Here is a 21,557-nt window from a genome sequence, read left to right as displayed (position 1 = left end):
TTATAATGAATACCAGTTTATTTTTCACACATAAAACAAATCCAACTTTTAAACACTTCCAAATAGACTTTGCATAATTTAAGGCACAGACAAAATGTTTGTTCAGGACCAGTGTTAGGACAGATGAGGAGTACTGACATTGGTTCTGTATTCACATTGCGCATTAAAAAAACAAAACAAAAAAACAAAGCAGGAACAGCATGCATTACTACTGTAAAGGTTTGATGATAAAACTTCAACAGCATCATATAATTCCAGAATGTAACAAACTCCAAAAGGAAGAAAGGCTTTTAAGTTGATCCTCCAAAACCATATTGGGGTTGATTTATGGGGTATATAAGCACTATAAAAAGTCTTTCACAGTAGCTATGGATTGCTTGAGTCAATTATACCTGAGTCTAATTTGCAGGAACAGACACTCCAGCTGAAAAAAAAATACCAGGCTCTCCTAGCTTCCAAAAAAACTTTCAAAAATAAACTATTTTAAAAAATAATTTTAGCCAACTTCCCAACCTTAATCAATTTACCTGATCTGACATTTGAGAAAAAGCTCAGAATGCAGCACGTATTGTTTTATAAATTAGTACACCATTAATATACATCAAATACATTCTAACACATGAAGTTGTGGAAACAATATTGATGCTTAAACTACAGCCCCCCCCAAATACGAGACGGCTGCTCTCAACAATCTGCCTCTCAGCAGATCCTTGCAAGTGCATTGAGTATTAAAACTAGTTAATGGGGAAACTATAAAATCTCAGTACAGTTGCATGAAGCATTGCTTACTGAAAGCAATCCTCTGTGTACTAGACACTGCTAACATGTTCTGCTGCTGCTGGTGCTTGGATAATGTGTCCTACTGGAATGTAAACATGAAGACAGTAAAGCAGTTCAATACTCGACTCTTTTTTTTTCTTTCTTTAAATGAAGGCATGTTTGATTTTACATCTATCACTACCACTGGGCAGTTCTATTTCCAAATTTTTATCGTTACAGTTTTACAATGCCAGTTTATATTTTTAACCTGACATTAATTTTTGGGTGTGCCTAACATGCTAAAATTACACTTCACTTGACATTACAGCAGAAATGCTAGAGTTTGTGCTTAAAATGTTTTACACAACATGGTTTGTGTACTTTATGTTGGCTAGGGGAAAGAGAACCAACCAATCAACCAAAAAAAAATATATCGCTCTATAGACCTTTGTATAGTTGCCTTCTTTATAAGACACTATAAATAAGAACATCCAGCCTAATTATTAGCTTGTTTAATGACTACCAAATTTTGTGAACTGTGTTACTTACAGCTATTTTAGACAAAAACAAACAAAACATATACATGCTAAAGTTACACAAGTAATAAAAAAGTGCAGTAAGTCAAACAGTGTATGACAAAATGTTGTTCCCTGCATTTTGAGCCCACAGTAACACCAAATCTAGTACCAATAGTGGTGTAGCTACAGCAACAGATTTTAAAAATAATTAAACAACAAATGCAAAGAAAGGATTGTAAGTTAAACAAAAAAAAAAAAAGGAAGTATAGCTGGATCTGGCACAGGTACCTTTATAGGTAACTGACAATGATGAACATTGTTGAGGGATCATCAAGAGTTTCTTCAGAAGGTTCAGAAGTTCTGCTGACGTCGCTTTTTGGCCTCAATGGCATCGAGAATGGGTTGGCGTTTGGCCTGGTAGCGCTGGTGGATCTCCTCAATCTCCTGCTCCATCTGTGGGTCTAGAGAGGCAAGTCGTCTTCTTAGCTCCTCTACATTTAAGGAACGTATCTGAAAAATAGGTATAGAGAGATTTAGAATTTAAATAAAAATTCCATGTTTAGATATCATTAACAGTGTCAGACAGAGAAAATAAAGCTCCACTCATTTATAACAGCACTGTGCTAGTGGTGATTTTCTATACCATATACATAATGATCTTTTGAGCCATTTTGTATTTTTCAAACTTTGTGCCAACATTTTCCTTGCATTGGTGATTGCATATTCATAGTGCTTGCAGCCCATATTGCACAGAGATGTACTGAATTGATGAACACATATTTAACATTTACTGGGAAAGTAGAATAATGTCACACTGGTCGCTTTAAAATTGAGTGTTTTCTCTCTAGTTGCTCAACCATTAGTGTTAACCTTAAAGAAGCCATTCTTATAAGGAGTGGGGATATGGATGTATATACTGTATTTGTATGTACGTGTGTATGTATTGGTGTATGTATGTATATGTTTGTGTATATACGTATGTATGTATGTATGTATGTATGTGTATATATATGTGAATGTATGTATGTATGTATGTATGCATGTGTGTGTGTGTGTGCATGTATATGTATGTGTACATGTATGTACGTGTGTGTGTATATATATATATATATATATATATATATATATATATGTGCGTGTGTGTGTGTGTATGCATGTATGGGTGGGTCAGTTGATTGCAAGGCCTATATACCCCCCCCTTTTTGACAAATGTGCTTCAGTTGCCTGAAGAAGACCCAACAGGGTCGAAACGTTGCTTTTTATTTAATCAAATAAGATGGGAGTTTAAAAAGTGTTGCGGACATTACAAATTTTTTACTTTAACCTTGAAGAAACCACATTAATAGTAGAATATGAAAAATTGTTTTAACCAACTTCTATAGTAGTAAAGGTCATATTAGAAATGTACACAGTATCTTATACACACAGTATAGGTCTGTTTAAAGTTTTATAACAGCATTGTTGAGCTGTGGTGTGCAAGCCAATTATGTTTTGACTACAACATAATTTACAACATAAAACCATGTTGTTGTGTTTTAGTAGCAAATAAAAAAGAATGGTCAAATGCATTTCCAGCACAACATTCCTGCTGACTCCCAGATGACTTCAGTGCCCTTTACAGGCATCCTGTAACTATATATTGCTCAATCAATAAGATAAAAATAACAAGACCATCTCCATTCTAAGACAAGAGCAAGCTCAATGACTAACACTGATGGATAAGGGGACATACTGTACTGACTAAGGGGACAAATAATGCTGTGGTGCTTTTTGTTCTGATAATGCAAGGAGTTCAGTTAAAGAAATCAAAGTCAAAGACCTTTCAAAATTCTGCACTGTGTGGTTTCGTTTTGAACACATGGCACAATGCATGTCGAAATAGTGTTCAGAATAAGTATTTCACTTTTTTTTTTCTCAAGAGATTAAAAAAAGTGTGTGTGACTGTGGTGCTGACTCCACCGCACTCAAAACACAAAAAAACGCTCTTCGCCCCAAAAACTCTGTGGATCAGCAGAAATATCGACACGGAGCTGTGCTGAATTGCCAACAGAAGAGGTGGCTTTTCAGCACTACTTATAGCCGCTGCTGCGTCTGGCCTCCCCGGGAGCAGGTGAGCTAAAGACGCACCCTCACTCTACCACGAACATGAACAACTGCACTGCCATACCTCCTGCTTCTCTCCAGTCACTGCAACTGCTTTTCCAACTGTGACCACTAAATAAACGAGCACTACATTTTTCACCTGCTCCCTGGCTTGTTCTTGTGTTCCACCTCGCATTGCGAGTTGCTACTCTGGTGGAGAATGCGGGCAGTGGACCAAGGGCACCCTAGGTCACGGTGGAGCATTTGCTGCAACATCTCCAGGAGACTAGCCTGCACTAACAGTCTGTCACCTAGGAGCTGGCCAAGGGTATCCGGGCAGTCACCAAGGAGCTGCTGGACCTGAAGACAGTCTCTACGGCGGCTGCCGTTCCTCTACCCCACCCAGACAACAATGTGGATGCGTTTCTGCTGACTTTTGAGCACACCGCGGACCGGTAAGGCTGTCAGAGGGCTGAGTGGGCTAAAATCCTGGACCCACTGCTCATGGGGGAAGCTCAGCTGGCATACAACGCCCTGGATAAAGGCATATCCATATTTATATATATATGTTTGCATAGTTTGGTCAAACAACAGTAGCAAACTTCCTATAATATATTTACTATTCAGTAAATGCAGTGTCCTTTGTCATGTTTTTGATTTCCTTTTTCCCATGCCTTATGGTTTGACATAAGCAAATGAAACACATGTGCTCTCAGAGCTCTGCATGTAAAAAAGGTTCTGCTCTTTTCAAATCCCTGATTCAGACAGCCTGATTTGCTGTGACATTACCTACTAGAGCCAATTGATTTGGAAATGTGACTCTTAGACTCTACTCTACACTTACACTGACAGCTGATGGAAATCAATCTATATTCCACAACACAGAACATAATTTTTGCCAGGACTGAGACAGCCAACAAGCATATATCATAAAATCCAAGTCTTATTATTTGCATAGAAATACTGATGCTGATTTAAAACTGACCTGTGCAACAGGAGAGTTGCAGCAAAGGTGTAAAAAGTAACAGGTAGAATCTAAAGAGGAACCAAACATCAAGGTCACCAATTCTTATGCTATGTAATTTCAACTAAATGACCAATATCACCATTTTTGACTTGTAGTCTAAGTCAGCAACTCAATGAATTGTACTTACCATCTCCATGTCCCATTCTGTAGGCAGTTTGTGACTGTCGTTGTCACTGTTTTTGTTGTCCTCCTTCTCTTTCTGTTCAAAATACTGTAGGAATGATGGCTTAACTGCATTAGCTGGCTGCATTGTTTCTTGATGATCTTTAAATAAATAAATAATAAAAACAGGGACAGGGATAGTGTGTTAATGTGTGCTAAACATATAATAGGGGAAAAAAAGACATTTGTACAGAATTGTTCGACAAAGAGTTCGAGGCAAATTAAAGTGCATGCAATTCAATTAATTGTATTATATAATTGCATTTTCTTCTGATGATGCAACAGAACTCCAAGCAGCCCACAGAGTGAAGATCATCACCTTATCATTTATTTATGGTGTTCAATTATTCAGTTATTACCTTATTGTCTTACCTCTGCTCTTCTACAAAGGCATACAGAATATGCATTTAGATATAGTGGCGATATAACAATTCATTCCTTTATTTCTGTGATGCAGTGATTAAAATTCTTCTGAATGGTAGCAAAATTATTTTGTATGCTAAAAATCAAACAAACACCACAATTTTCTAACAAATAACTAGTGGATCATTATTCTCTGATATTCAGGAATGGAAACTGACAGGAGTGCCCAGACATAGCAGGTAACCTCTATTAAGTTCCATCACTATATTCCTAGATACTATTGAGAGGAAATACATTATCAGCTATAAGTATCTGGCAAAAACAAAAGGCTGTAAAAAAAACAAAACACTGCGATCTCCTGATTGCATTGAATTGGAACAATTCATGACTACAACCATCCAGCAAAGATAACTGGCAAAAGGGAGCAGAATGATATACTGTCAAGGAAATATACAACAATAAACATTACCACAGTATCTCCAGTCAGGGTACACCGGGAGAATGTGCCAGTCTATCTCAGAGCACGAATGCACACACCCATTCACACAATATGTACAATTTAGTAATGCCAATCAGCTTAAAAGATATGTTTTTTGTCTGGGGAGGAAACCAGTATACTCAGAGGAAACCCCCTAGGCATTGGGAACACATGCAAGAATAAAGAATACTTTTAATGCATTATTATTTCTTTAACAGTACTCTTATCTATCTATATTTGAATGTTATTTCAAATATCTCTGGTGCACAGAAAACTAAATTATACAGGGATACAGTGAATATAAAAAGTCATGCCTGATAAAACTATTTTTTTCATTCTAAAATTGGGTGCCTCCTTGTCAAAAACAAATCTCACCAAACACGACAAAAGGATAAAAACTGCTCAAAGAGGATGCAATAAAAGTTACAAAAAAAAAAAAGAAAGAAAGTAGCTGCAGGAATAGCTTTTTCCAGTTAAGAGTTAAATATAATGGCAAAATCAAGTTAAGTGAAGCAAGTAGCACAAAACATGCCATTTTTATGTTGGGGACCACAGATGATGTTTCCACTGTAGAATTAATTTTAGCCCATTTTATTGATTCAAACTATAACTGAGCTATTCAAGAGCAATTGCATCTGTATCAAACCACAAGTGCAAACACAAACAGAGCACAATGCTAAGAACAATGCTCCTCAATTAAAGAGTTAATACTGGTTAGTCCAGAAATTAGCTGCTCAAAACACTTTACCTTTAGACTTCTGCTTTCCTCAACACTGTAGACACTTGAAAACAAATTACTAACAGTAGCATATGTTGAACTTATTTAGCAGCAGATTTATTCTATATTGTAATATTTAAAGGTCTCATCTTTCTGAATTATATTGTACAATCATTTGCCATAGCAAATATAATATTGAAAAACATTAAATTGATACCATTTTTTTTTAAATAATACATTATATTAGACTAAATTAGTTGATTTTTTTTGGTTTATTTGTTTATACTCAGTAAGATAAAGTGCATACATTATCTAATTATATATATATTATATAGAATCTCAGAATTGAAATGAAATTCTCATAAAGTATTATTAGTATAAAATATATTATTTCTCATATAAAGGTTGTTCTAGATTATGCATTCTTTGATGTAAGAGGTAAGGCTCTTGGTACAGATCTATACTAATCCAATATTTTTCCATTAGAAGGAAAGTGGTATTGGAGTTAACTTTCCTGGGCTGATTGATTGGGCTCATTTTGCAGATGGTGAGGTGTCTGTATTGAAACAGGAGAAAGCAAGTCGTAAGAGCATAAGATGGCCCACAGGGATTAAAGTGCAGCCAATATAGAAGATGCAACTAAATGACATAACAGTGATAACTATTAAATGATCTGATTTGGCAAATCTGAAATAGTAAAATGTTATTACAAACTACACTCAGAACATTTCCTGTGTATAGATTCATCTCCATGCTGCTGCACAAATGTGTCCCAAAATAGTCAACATGAATCTGATAAACATTTAACTGGTCGATATAGAAATCCTGCTGGCCATGAATGTTTTGGCTCAAATTTGACCTCTAGTGGATGTTAAATCTCACCAATATACACTGCTCAAAAAAAAGAACACTTAATCATCACAGTATAACATCAAGTCAATTAAACTTGAGGGATTTTAAATCACAGGAAAACTGGAGAGGTGACAGCAAGACAACCACCAAAATGCATTGTGTTTTGTTAAGGTCCTTGTCACTACTTGTAGCATGTACATGCAACCCACAGGTAGTCCAGCTTCTTTAGGTTGGCACATCCATACTTGTTGTTACAAGAAAGTTTGGTGTGTCTACCAGCAAAGTTTCAAGGGCATGGAGAAGATATATCGTGAGATAGGTTGTTACGTGAGGAGAGCTGGACAGAGCCATAGAAAGGCAACCACCCAGCAGCAGGACCAGTATCTGCTTCTTTGTTTGAGGCGGAACATGAGGAACTCTACCAATGCACTACAAAATGACCTCCAACAGGCTATTATTGTGCATGTTTCTGACCAAACTTTCAGAAAGAGTCTCCATGAAATTGAAGATCCGCCATTAGAAAAACATTCTAATCAAAGATCAGAACAGGTTCACATTGATCAAATGTGAAGAAGGAAAAAAAAGAGTCTGGTAGACAAAGGTACCCGTAATGCTGTTACTGGTGCTAGGATGAAATCCTCAGCGTCACTGTCAGACTTTAAGCTGGTGCAGTAGACCCTAGGGGCTTCCCTAGTGCTTGATGATGCCGGTCTCATGTGGCCAGTGAGTATCAATCAATCAAATTTTATTTACATAGCACCTTACAACAGCCAAAAGGAGCACAAGGTGCTTTCCAGTAAAACAACAATAAAAAATAAAATCAATAAAATCAATAAGAACACAATGAACATAAAATAGTAGGCAGTTTCCAGATGATAAAGTCATTGTTGTCACTGACTGGCCCTTACGTTCCACAGACATGTATCCAATTGATAACCTCTGGTAGGTTATGCATCGGAGAATCCAAAACCACCAAATATCACCACCAACTGTCCAGGAGCTCACTGATGCCTTGATCCTGAGCCAGCCCTCAAAGGGTTGATGACTTTGGTCTCCATTGACACACCATTTTGCAAATTACACAATGCATATAAGCAAAGAACCGAATTTTGAAGTATAAATACTTTAATATTTTGATCATTGAGATCCAACATGTAATTTAAGTGTTCCCTTAATTGAGCAGTATAATTGTGAAAAGAATCACTCTTTAATAAATAAATAAATAAATAAATAAATAAATAAAAGCAATTTTTGTATTATAAAATTAACGGCATAACCATTCCACATGTCCATGACTACAGCAGAAGAATATAAGGGAGAGCAGTACGGGCTAACTCACGTTTCATGGTGCCTGCATCCTCCTCTTCGTCCTCTGAGTTTATGACCATGGTGCCAAGCTGAGACTCCAACGTGCTGTCATTGTGCTCAATCATGGTTCCCAATGAACTTCCAAGTGAGCCGACTGCACGGACTGTTCCCAGACCTGATGTGCTGGCTCGCACCATTGTACCCTGATCAACTTCATCTTCATCCTGATCAGCCATAGGCAATCAACAAAGTATAACTTAAAAATATACAACTGCAATTACTCATTTCAAAGCACAAGTGAAACTTGATAAAAGCAATACACCACTTTTTATATATATTTAACATATAATATTTTCAATTAACAATTTATTAAGTTACATTTTATTAATAAATTATTCATAGGCATTATTGGCTGTGGAAAGCCTGGGAATATTAGGCTACAGGCATAATTTATTCTGGAAAAAGTTCAAGGAACTTTTAGCAGATGTTTTAAATACCGAGTTTTCTTCATCCTCTGTGTCCTGTTCTCTCTGTTCAGTCTCCTGTTTCTTCAGTTTGAGCTCCATAGATTCTGTAATCAGTGCCCTAAGGACACTATTGGACTTAGCATTCTTTATGAATGGGTGCTAAAGAAAAAAAAAATATATAAAATACATACAGCGGTGTAAAATTGTTTGCCCCTTTTTTGCACGTTTGTCACACTTTAATGTTTCAGATCATCAAACAAATTTAAATATTAGTCAAAGTATACAAGTAAATACAACATGCAGTTTTTAAATGAAAAGCCACATTGGAGGGTTTTCGAGCATGAACCACCTTTTTAAGATCATGCCACAGCATCTCAATAGGATTCAGGTCAGAACTTTGACTAGGCCACTCCAAAGTCTTCATTTTGTTTTACCTTCAGCCATTCAGAGTTGGACTTTCTGGTGTGTTTTGGATCATTGTCTTGCTGCTGAACCCAAGTTCGCTTCAGCTTGAAGTTACTAACAGGTTGCCACACATTGTCCTTCAGGATTTTTCAGTAGACAGCAGAATTCATGGGTTTCATGTATCACGGTTTCATGTATCACAGCAATTCTTCCAGGTCCTTAAGCAGCAAAACAGCCCCAGACCATCACACTACCACCACCATATTTTACTGTTGGTATGATGTCCTTTTTCTGAAAAATGCAGTGTTACCTTTATGCCAGATGTAATGGGACAAACACAGTATTTCCCCAAAAGGGATCTTCAAGATGTTTTCTGGCAAATCTGAGAGGAACCTTTATGTTCTTTTTGCTCAGTAGCGGTTTTCATCTTGAAACTCTGCCATGCAGGTCATTTTTGCCCAGGCTCTTTCTTATGGTGGAGTCATGAACAGACAATCACAGAACTGTCTCTGCATAAAAGACAGTAAAACAGGAATGTATTCTGTTTGGCACCTCCAACGTTCCCAGTTTTGTTGTTGCTAGTCTTGATTTCTCTGCCCCTAATTTTAGCCAAGCAGTCAAAAATTTAGGGGTGACTTTAGACAACAGATTAAATTTTCAGACACGTATTGATTCTGTTGTCAAGAGAGGCTTTTTCCATCTTCTCCTCCTCACAAAGGTCAAGGCCTTTTTGATTCCGAGTAACCTGGAGAGCCATTCATGCTTTTATTAGCTCACGGCTAGATTATTGCAACGATCTTTATGTTGCAGCTCATATGCTGACCAATACTCGCAAACAATCAAATCACACCGATCCTGCATCCCTTCCACTGGCTACCGGTACAATTTCCGATTTCCGGAATTCAGACTTTTGATGTTTCTTTGAACGCAATTAATGGCTTGGTACCTTCTTACCTATGTGAGTGTGTACATTTTTACCAACAATGTAGAGCTTTACATTCTGCTGATTAAAACTTAGAGGTCCCTCGGTTGAAGTGTAAACAATAGGGTGACCGATCTTTCGCAGTGTCCATCAATTGCTCACTTATATAAATTGAAATACAATACAAGTCACATTGAATAAGGTTACTAAATTTTGCAAATGTAAATATATAGTGAATACAGGGAAAGTGAAAAGTAATTATTGGTCAGCGAGCATTAAAAAAAAAACTGCTTGCAATAGCATTCAGCAGGCCCATGCTAATGAACATACTTGGATGATGATTGGCCTTCACCTGTGAAATATTAAAACAACTCCCATTTTCTGATGAAAAATCACCTCAGTTGAACTGTCATTTAAAGGAAAACGGAAGGAAAATAAAGACTTCCTAGAGCATTAAAAAAAGGTTAAAGATATAATAAAAGAAGCACTGGACAAGCAACACTGCTGGGACAATAGTTACACAAACCCCTCCCTCAAAAATCAGGACAAAAACCAGAAACTTCTGAAGATCTCTGCATAACTTAGGATTGTATATGAGAGTGGATAGGAAAAACACTTCTGAAAAAATATGAAAGAACAAGATTGCAGGCAAATGTCTGTCAGCTTTAAAATTAAGTAAATAAATAAACAAATAAAATTGTGAGAAACTTTAATGATGGTGTCAAACACAAGACAAAAGCAAAACAGTATTTAATAAAATAAGGCAAATGTTAAACGCCAGGGTCCAAGTCCACCAAGTGTGAGTGTGAGGTACTGTCTGAAGCAGAATTGTTCCAGATTCTTTACAGTGCTTGGATGCAATTTTTGAAGAAAATCACTCCCAAACTGTGGGCAAAGCTGGTAAGAACTTACACCAACAGTCCTAAAGCTTTTACTGAAGCAAAACGTATTCTAGCAAGCGGTCTGGAAAGTGAATATTTATGTAAGCAGCATTAACTTGATGACTTTTAAGGGGGCTGAAGATTTTTTGCAAGGCAGTGTAGGCGGAACTGTGCCTAGGATTATTGACAACTGCAAGTATTTTTTCATCTCATTAAAATTGCATTTTTAATTATTAATTTGTTCCGAGAAATCAAGGCGGCGTGTTTCCAAATTGGTTGTGACATGTAGGCAGTTCGGAGTCATGTGGATGCATGGGACAAAGAGGCATATGCTGAGAGACACAAAAGGTTCTTTGGAGGGATGGGGTGGGGGGTTCTATAACTTAGCTTCAGAGCACAGTGCATTAGACAAGCTCCTAGTGTTCTCACACACCTTTTCCATGCACATTCTGACTACAATGAGGCATAATCAACCACAGTGATGTACTCTGTTCAATCGTTTATTTCAAAACTGAAACATGAGTTATATGTTGTAAAATAATTAAAACATAGATGCTAAATGCTGCTTTGATAAATAATCACAGGCAGAAATTATTCTGTAAATATAAATGTTAATTTCAGTTGTTAACTGACAATTAACATAAACACTTTTTAAAGGAGACAGATAATGACAGTGATAAGAAAGCAAACATACTTGTAATAGCTGTGTGGCTGTTGCTCTGTTCTCAGGATTCTTTATCAGGCATTGTGCCACAAAATCCCTGAAAGGTTCTGACCACTGGTCAGGGATCCGAAATGTTGGTGGTGGATTTGTTGGAATCATGAATATTGCCTGTTTAAACAATAACCCAGATACGCCAGCATTTAGAATAAATTCAGCATTTCAAATGATCATTAGACAGAATCTTTGGAAGTCTTACAATGTCAGTTATATAGTGAACAATTATATATACACAAATATAGTAAAGTAACAGCCATATTTGTACACATCACATTTACAAAAATAATTAAAGAATCATCATAACTGAATAGAAAACACATGATTCGTATAAAACTGTTTTTTCAGTAAAATCTTAAAAATTGTGGAAATCCTTAAGATTTCTATGTGATGAAATTGTATCATAACATCTAAAAAAATATGCACAATATTGCAACCAAATGTTCTGACTTAATACATACTTTAAACTTATTAAATCATATAGTTTTACAAGTTTTACCCTCATAGGGTGTATGTCTGCATATGGTGGCTTCCCTTCACCCATCTCTATGGCTGTGATGCCAAGAGACCAGATATCTGCTACACAATTATAGCCAATTTCCTGAATGACCTCTGGAGCCATCCAAAACGGCGTTCCAATTACTGTGTTGCGTTTCGCCATCGTGTCCTGAGAGAGAAAACAGAGGCAAAATGCAAAAGGTAAACAAAAATAAAGAATTTTCTAGCAATCAAACAAATGTTCTATTACTCCATATACAGTATCTATTTCTAGCTAAGTCTTGCATTATAACACTGGTGCAAAATTTTTAACTGATTTCTATAATGTTTGTACTCTGTATGTGAACTAAATACTGTTTGCCCTCACAGTTAGCTGTCCCGCAACACCAAAGTCGGCAAGTTTGGCCTGTCCCTCAGAGTTCAGAAGGATGTTTCCAGCTTTGATGTCTCTGTGGATTTTCCTCATGAAGTGCAAGTATTCCAGTCCCTTAAGAGTGGACTGCATAATGGCAGCTATTTCATCTTCTGTTAACTGTCACACACGAAAACACAGAAAATTATGACAGATTTCTTGGACACTGCTTTTCTACACTGATTTTTTCACCAGTCATAACTAATAAGGGATACTTAATGAGTTATTTAATGAAAACTCAATCTTTGTCTTTTCTGTCTCGCCCATACATTTCTCAGAACATCAAGCACAGCAAGACTAAAGGAGAGCTTTCACTTACTGTTTTGTTGCGTAGTCTGATAATGTCAGACACAGAGCCAGCTCCACAGTACTCCATTACAATCCACAGATCACTGTTCTTAAAGTAACTGCCATAATATCTCACCACATGTGGACTGGTGCAAAAGACAAAAATAAAACCATCAACATCCAATCTTGAAAAAAAAAAAATCTAATAAATGCAATGAATGTAAATCCTCATGTAGAAAATAATAAATATAACAGATAGTTTTCAGACGGGGCACTTTTGCTGCAGTTTGAATCGGAGTACTATTGTTCCAGGCATAGGAAAAAAAAAGTATGGAAGTTGTTGACATTAACATAATATCACAAAGCATAAGTGGGTAAATCAGAGATCTGAAGGACAAATATATCAGTAAAAAAAGGGATGTATGAGTCAGTGTGTGCAAACCTGTTGCACTGCTGCATAATAGAAATCTCTTTAATGATTTCTTGTAGATCTGACTCCACAGGAACCTGTTTAATTGCCACAATCTCCCCAGTCTCTTTATAATGTGCCTTGAATACGCTGCCATAAGACCTAAAAAAAAAAAAAAAGGTTTAAATCACATTAATGACCAACTTCTGTCACTGACTGTACAAGAGAAGAGAATAAACCAGAGCAAGTCTTGTTTCTCATTTCATTCTAAACATTCAAGCATTTCAGATTTCCTTATTTCACTGCACACTTTGCAAAACAAATAGTTTAGAATTTTCCTCATCATAGCTGGTTTAGTCATAAAATTAGATCATTCTTTCTATAATACACAAACAAATGGACATGTTAGGGAGAGACTGACATCATTTTCCACAAGCTGTATGGGCATGAATTTATTTTTTTTTTTTTGATACTCACTGAAAAATATACTAAATATTAAGCTTTCAAATCATTAAATCTTGAAACTTATGTTTAGATGCTACGGCATTTATAATTTACCTTTAGTACAAAACATGAGAATGGGCTAACTTGAACATGTCAACCATTTTGGTAAATGCTAGGTGTTGTGATCTGCATATTCCTCTTCGTGCATGTCGTTGTGCCGGCTGCTCTTAAGCACTTGTGATATACACTAAACTTATGTCAAATAGTATTATATCATGGTCAGGTGCCCACATACGTTTGGCCATACAGCACACAATGGTAAAGATTTTAACTGTTATTTCTTCAGTTTTCTTGGAAACTCTTAATTCTTTATAAAAGACACTTCTGAATGGGCAGCAGTTTTAAAGTGTCACTTTGGCATCCATGCTGAATACTATGATGCACCATTTAATACAGGACATTTTCTAAAACTGTAAAAGAGCAAATTTTTACCTACCCCTCTCCAAGTTTCTCCAATATATCAAACACTTCCTCAGGCTGCTTGGTCAAGCTGTCCTCACTAAGTTTCTTCAGTTGCCTAAAGACATAATGAGAAAGTCAACAAACTAAAAGCCATATCATGCATGAATAGTATGAATACAACTCATTCTCTAAATGGAAAAAGCTAGCTTTTTTATCCTGTTTAACTATGTGAAAATAGCCCATATTCAATGGCAATAAATATGAAATGAGGGTCTTCTGTTTTTTTCTCCCTAGGGTATGCAAAGCTTCAATCAAAACGTTCCTGTAACATCATTAGCGTCCTCAATATGTAACACACTACACAAATTCAAATCATGTTCTGCTAACTCTAGTCTATTTCTAGTACGAATATTTAACCCTCTCTCACAGTACAGCAAAATTGAAATCCACTATACACATTTCCAATCGGTATAAACAAAATAATTATTTTATTGCTGCAAGTCCTTGATAAGATTAGTCAGGACACTGCTGGATTTCTGTTTGTAGAGTATCATGAGCCAGCGCATTAGCTACTGGGACAGGGCAATGGGAAAGAAGAGGAGTGTGAGACCCCTGTTGGGCAAAAAAAAAAACCACATCTGCCACAAATGAATAGTAACAATTAAAACTAAAATATAAAAAGACATAGGGCTGTAAGTATTTGCAGTTTTTCTATAACTTCACAAAGAAATTCAGTGCCGAACATGGTGTCAAGAACAGCAGAAAACAGTGAAATATTTTGCTGTTAGGCAACTTGGATGTAAACAAAATACTGAAAATGCTATTTTTTTGTTACTACAGAATCACCAAACAAGGTGAGGTTGTCATTGCATACAATACTGCAATTATGATATTATAATGCATATCCTTACACTCCGAATACATGAAATTGTGAAAAATGTCGTGTGATGTCACATAGGATGCAGTCAAGTGAGATAAGTGACTCATACATCCTCTGACCAATTGTATGCTACAATAATTTTTTCATTCCCCCCTAAAAGATTTAGTTCCTACCTGCAATAGGCTACTTGCACAAACACTTCTGCATTTTAACCACAATGATTCCTCTACTTCAGTTTCATTAACTTATAGTAGCAAAATTCATCAAACATGTATCAATAGTTGCAAAGCTCCTTGTAGAAAGCTAGAGACAGGCTTCAGACTGTACACTTAAGTATTTTCTGACAGGCTCTCATTTTATCACAGAGATAAGTCTGTTTATTTTTGTGCTTTTAGTGCGACGTCAGCAGCGCGAGCAAGGTGGGTTAAACAGAACATTCTGTATATTTTGCTTTGTATAAAATTGTATAAGACATTATAAAGAAAAATAAAGTCTGGAAAGTAGTAGCTGAGATCACTGGAGTGTATGCAGCTTGTACCAAAAGCTTGACGTTCACGACTGTCTTGACCTTAGTTCAGCTCTTCAGCTCACATCACAGCTGCGGCTATACAAGATGACTGAAGGTTCGCTTGAGTTACTCTTTGTACTGCCTTAACACTTCTACCTACGGGCCTTTTTACACCTGGTCACTTCACGTGTTTTCTCTGATCCGATAGCTATCTGATTTGTTAAAACTGTTCCATTTACATTAGGCCACATAAATGCGTCTTGGGAAATCGGATATCAATCCGATCTTTCTACTCCCGCCCAAAATGCTAATATATTTTACCTCATTTCCGGGGTAATTGAAATGGAACACGCTTTGGTGTATGCGGTTGCTACAAAAAAACAGCATTTACTGTGTTCTGCAATTTCGCTGGCAGCAGCAGTGCATTTTAATACCAAACAAGACACCTGGGTGAAAGATCGGAGCCAGTGCTGGTGGGAAAACATGTTTGTTTCTGGCATGAAGCACGACTCGCGAGTCACCTGAGAGTGACGTACTTCCGTTTGGGAGGAGTATAGTGCAGACGTATGTAGCTTGAACAACCACATGCATTTACACCTGTCCAGTTTCATCTGAAATGCGTCCCAGACCACCTCCTGAAGTGGTTTGAGCGATCGGATTTATATCCGTCTCAAAAGGCATTTACACCTGGTCTTTTTACAATCGGATAGCTATCGGATCACAGAAAACGGATGAAGTGACCAGGTGTAAAAACCCCCTTAAACTCTATTTTTAAAGATATTTTAGAAGTAATAAATATGTATTAATGTTTAGTTTGGACTAAATGTGAAATTCTGTTTCATGAAAATTTGGCTAGTGATTTGTCCAACCCTGCAGTAGCTATATAAACAGTTGTATCTAGGGCTGGGCGATATGGGCTAAAATGAAAATCACAGATTTTTTCACAAAAATAATCGATTTACAATTTAAATTTTTCCTGTGTATGTGTGTGTATATATATATATATATATATCGATATATATAAATATATATATATATATATATATATATATATATACACACACACACACACACACACACACACACACACACACACACACACACACACACCCCTACCTGAGACAGTGAGACAGATTCCAAGGGACCATATGCAAAGTGCAAAACCCGAAAAGCGAATACTATAAAAACAGAGTAGCTTCACTGTAATACACTGCACTGTCACCAAATTCAGTTCACACACCACTGATGTCCTGATATTTATACTACAACACATATTTGGGGGAAATGTCTTTTTGTATAATTTCTTATTATTTTTCATATAAAAAAAACAGTACCGAGAAGTTATTGACTGTTTTTATAGTATTCACTTTTCGGGTTTTGCACTTTGCAGACGTTAAAGAAAAAAACTATTTTCATTCAAACAAATCGATGTAAACTACACATTCGAGTTAATCGATAAAATCGATTTATCGCCCAGCCCTAGTTGTATCCTCAGTTTCTGAGAAACTGCTAGCAATAATATCTAGAAGAACATTAGTAAGTCATTAGAGTTTCCAGCAGTGGAAACGTTTAGGTGCAAGTAAACTTTCTCCAAGTATACAGTGCACATGCAGATAGTATGTGAGTGGCATTGTTCACATACTCATGCTTTATATAAATCAGAAGGATTGAAACAAGGGTTCTCCTGATGGCATATCTTAGCTCAAAAATCTCTCTCCATCTCGTTTTCAAGTTGGGCTTTAATGTTTAGCAATTGAAATGTACAACAGTATTAAAAAGACTGACGAGGCGTGATTGGTTGAGGATTTTAATCAAAAATCCTCAACACACAATATTTAGATAGATAGAAAATCAAGAAAATTGGCTTGCAAAACAGTAGGTATCTATAATAGGAAATCTTAATGACCATCTAGAATAGTATATAGTATCTCACAGAAGTGAATTCACTCCTCACATTTTTGTAAATATTTTACTATATATTTTCATGTGACAACACTGAAGAAATGACACTTTACTACAATGTAAAGTAGTGTGTATACAGATTGTACAACAGTTTAAATTTGCTGTCCCCTCAAAATAACTCAACACACAGCCATTAATGTCTAAACCGCTGGCCACAAAAGTGAAAATGTCCAAATTGGGCCCAATTTACTATTTTCTCTCCCCGGTGTCATGTGACTTGTTAGTGTTACAAAGTCTCAGGTGTGAATGGGGAGCAGGTGTTAAATTTAGTGTTATCGCTCTCACTCTCTCAAACTGGACACTGGTGCCCCTTTTCCACCGAGGCAGTTTGAGTGCTGGTTCGGAGCCTGAGCCTAATTTAGAACCAGTTATTTCTATTTCGACAGCCAAAGCATGTACAAGTTGGATTCGCCACGTTTGGATGCCAATGCAGGTTCACAAAGCCATGCACATTAACAGTAAAGCAACATCCACCATTGTTGTGTTTGCCGCTGCTGCACTAACATTGCTGCGCTGGGTAACGTGACCCGTATACAGTGACATCACACTCGGCTCTTTGATGGCTCTCTAGCCGGTGGAAAGGCAAACCGGTTCTTAGAAGGTTCGCCAGTGGAACCAACTTTGAACCAGCACCAGCACTAGCTCTGAACCAGCACTCGGTTCTGATTGGTGGAAAAGAGGCATGGACGTTGAACATGGCACCTCATGGCAAAGAACTCTCTAAGGATCTGAAATAAGAATTGTTGCTCTACATAAAGATGGCGTAGGCTATAAGAATATTGCCAAGACCCTAAAACTGAGCTGCAACACAGTGGCCAGGACCATGCAGTGGTTTAACAGAACAGGTTCCACTCAGAACAGGCCTCACCATTGTCAACCAAAGAAGTTGAGTGCACGTGGTCAGCATCATATCCAGAGGTTGTGTTTGGGAAATAGACATATGAATGCTGCCAGCATTGCTGCAGAGGTGGGGGGACAGCCTATCAGTGCTCAGACCATACACCGCACACTGATCAAATTGGTCTGCATGGCTGTCATCCCAGAAGCAAGCCTCTTCCAAAGATGATGCACAAGAAAGCACAGCATAATCACAGCATGATCACATCCTTTCAGAGACTGGGCCAAACACACCTCTAAGAAGACCACTGCCTTGCTAAAGAAGCTGAGGTTAAAGGTGATGGACTGGCAAAGCATGTCTCCAGACACTAATGGCTGTGTTTTGAGTTATTTTGAGGGGACAGCACATTTAGGGGACATACAAGCTGTACACTCACTACTTTACACTGTAGCAAAGTGTCATTTCTTCAGTGTTGTCACATGTAAAGATATAATAAAATATTTACAAAAATATGAGGGGTGTACTCACTTCTGAGAGATACTATAAAACTGGAGTGGCCGACTTTTTTAGTCACTTGACACAGTGCGACATGATTCTATACTGGCTTCACGTTTTACATTGGTACTGCATCACACAGGCATGATGTACACAACTGACACTCCAAATGACAACAGAATGTGTGTGATGTCTATAATTAAAAACATAGTTGTATGTCTAATTAACAGTAAGTACAAATCCGCCTTTAAAACAACAGCATTAGCTCTGACTGTTACAAAGTGCTCACACTGAAGACTTCTCCCATACATGTTGAATAAACTTCCTCTTACAAAAAGCTTCATCATTTGAATTATCATTATTGTCCCTGTTATATAAACACGTGATTTCAAGACTTTTATTATTAGGTTTAATGTGTTATAACGATAAGAATAGAAGAAGCGCGTCAATATAAACCTGTGATTAGAACTGCTGTCAGAGAAATTCAGTAAGCACCAATCAAAACCAAGAACTCATTGTGTTGTGTAACAAGTGATAGCACCGTTATTAATACATGTTTGTGTGTAAGGTTCTAATTATTAGTGAGTAAAATGCTAATAGGTGAAAATCTTGTCTAGTTAACTAGCCGCGGATTTAGCATTTTAAGGCTAAAGGTTCCTTCTTTATTTTCCCCCCTCAAATTGCAAAACAGACATCTCATGTGAATTACACCAATTCACAATTAAATTAATTATAAAAACATTCATCTAACCCATTAAAGAAAGTATACTGTAAATATATCGCCATGGCTAAAACAGTAGGATAGCATACGTGTATATGTCGCTATGGCTATACATTAAGCCTATGGTAAGCTAATAGTACTTAGCTGGCTAGCAAGTCAACACTTTTACATTAGACTGACTTAGATGACAAGTTAAATTATACCGTGATTACACCATTAAACACGAATAAGTATTACCTGCGAGGGTTGTTCCTTAGTTGTACCTGCTCTTTTGTTTCCGTCATGACTTGATATAATAGCTAACGTTACCTATCTAATGGCTGACATTTGAATTTAACTTTATGCTAGCTAGCTAACTGAAGGTGGTCAAACCATTTTAAACCTGCACCTAAACGACTAAATTCTCCGCCCTTTTTCACACTTTTTTTAGATTAATGTGTGTGAAAAATTGCTTAGTAAGCCGAGAAGTGTTTGAATTTACGTTACGTTTAATTTATTTAACGTCTTATTTTCTACTGATTTCTAATCCACCCGTGTTGGGAGTTCCGCAGTGTGAGAGAAACCCGGATGCCAGATATTTCGTGTTCACACTTGGCAAGCACTTTACAATGGAAAGTCGCTCGAAGTCGCTAAATGACACCGGATGACGCCACGCGCTAATTAGCATTCTCAGGGCGTCATGGCGTCATATTTGCGTTCTGTTTAGTGTAAACCCTTTACACGTTTGCATCTTTTCTATTCTCTGTGCTCACGTACTGTATTTTCATACAAATGCATTAACAATAAAGTTTTATCGTTTACATATATTTCTGTTTATGTTGCCAGATAACGGATTATGAAATAGTGACTGAAGAGTGATTGGCCAATTAAGACTTCGAGTCAACCAGGGGTCACTTCTGAGCTATTTCCTATTTAAAATATTCATTGTGTAACTACAGTGTTGTCAGATAAAGTCACCATAAATATAAATTAAAGACAATGACTGTGCTGTTAGTCTGCCTATATTTACATGTAATGATAAAACTCACAGAGAAAGTTAGAAGCAACATAATGTCTATTCTTAGTCTACGTAACAAACCTAAAGAACGATGTTCTGTTTTCAGGAAAAGGAATGTAAGGAATGTACCTAAGCTTTGTCAAAAAAAAGTGGCAAGGTGCTTTTTTGTTGACTAAAGTGGTCTGAAAAGTCATGAGATCTTGAGACAATATCACTAAGAGTGCAATAATACTTTAATACTTAGTTTGTTGAACTCATGTCACAGGAAACAAATACGTCCCTTTGCCAATGATTGCTGTTGCTTATGTTGCTGGAAGTTGAAAACTCTTATTGGAAATAATGTCAGCTTGATACTGTCATTCAACTAAGGTGTACATAGCATTATTCCTTACTAACAATTTTTATATTAGTGAGTAGTAGATTATTATGATTCACACAAATGGTGTTTTTTATTTTCATACAGCACAGGTAGTTCTGGCTCTAGCATAACCATTAAGTTAACATTAATGCAGATGTTCTAAGACATTATTGTTTCTACAGTAACAATTAATTTAACCTTTATGGAATGGGGCTCAGTTATAAGCATTTTGAAACTATTCTCATACTTTGCATTCATCAGCACAGGAAAATGTTTAGGACAGTAAAATAAAGTAAAGGGGCTGGTGCAATGTGGATTGGGTGGCAGTCGAAGGCGGGGGCCTCGGCGACTCAATCCCCAGACACGGAATCTGGCTCTAGGGACATGGAATGTCACCTCGCTGGGGAGGAAGGAGCCTGAGCTGGTGCGGGAGGTTGAGAGATACCGACTAGATATAGTTGGGCTCACCTCCACACACAGCTTGGGCTCTGGAATCCAACTCCTTGAGCGAGGCTGGACTCTCTACTACTCTGGAGTTGCCCATGGTGAGAGCCGGCGGGCTGGTGTGGGCTTGCTCATAGCCCCCCAGCTCAGCAACCATGTGTTGAAGTTCACCCCGGTGAAC

General features: G+C 37.1%; 1 protein-coding gene across 3 annotated transcripts; it reads right to left on the bottom strand.

Annotated features, from left to right (window-relative positions):
- Window positions 1-20,179, bottom strand: LOC113642948 (serine/threonine-protein kinase 4-like). 3 transcript variants are annotated; one of them, XM_047813650.1, is made up of 12 exons: window positions 19,815-20,178; window positions 14,208-14,288; window positions 13,301-13,429; window positions 12,890-13,004; window positions 12,526-12,690; window positions 12,160-12,327; window positions 11,637-11,774; window positions 8,765-8,893; window positions 8,299-8,491; window positions 4,514-4,650; window positions 4,345-4,394; window positions 1,625-1,787 (listed from the first exon to the last, which is right to left on the bottom strand). In XM_047813650.1, exons 1-12 carry the CDS (start codon window positions 19,859-19,861, stop codon window positions 1,775-1,777), a joined length of 1,365 nt encoding a protein of 454 aa, XP_047669606.1. In that variant the 5' UTR covers window positions 19,862-20,178; the 3' UTR covers window positions 1,625-1,774. The 3 variants fall into 3 exon arrangements, with proteins under 3 accessions (XP_027002587.1, XP_047669606.1, XP_027002588.1); XM_027146786.2 differs by lacking the exon at window positions 4,345-4,394 and having other exon boundaries at window positions 1-1,787; window positions 19,815-20,175; XM_027146787.2 differs by lacking the exons at window positions 1,625-1,787; window positions 4,345-4,394; window positions 4,514-4,650 and adding an exon at window positions 6,312-6,663 and having other exon boundaries at window positions 19,815-20,179.
- Between the last annotated feature and the right edge of the window lie 1,378 nt (window positions 20,180-21,557).

Source organism: Tachysurus fulvidraco, chromosome 5, assembly GCF_022655615.1.
Source record: "Tachysurus fulvidraco isolate hzauxx_2018 chromosome 5, HZAU_PFXX_2.0, whole genome shotgun sequence".
Classification (NCBI taxonomy): domain Eukaryota; kingdom Metazoa; phylum Chordata; class Actinopteri; order Siluriformes; family Bagridae; genus Tachysurus; species Tachysurus fulvidraco.
This window is presented reverse-complemented; position numbering and strand designations above follow the sequence as displayed.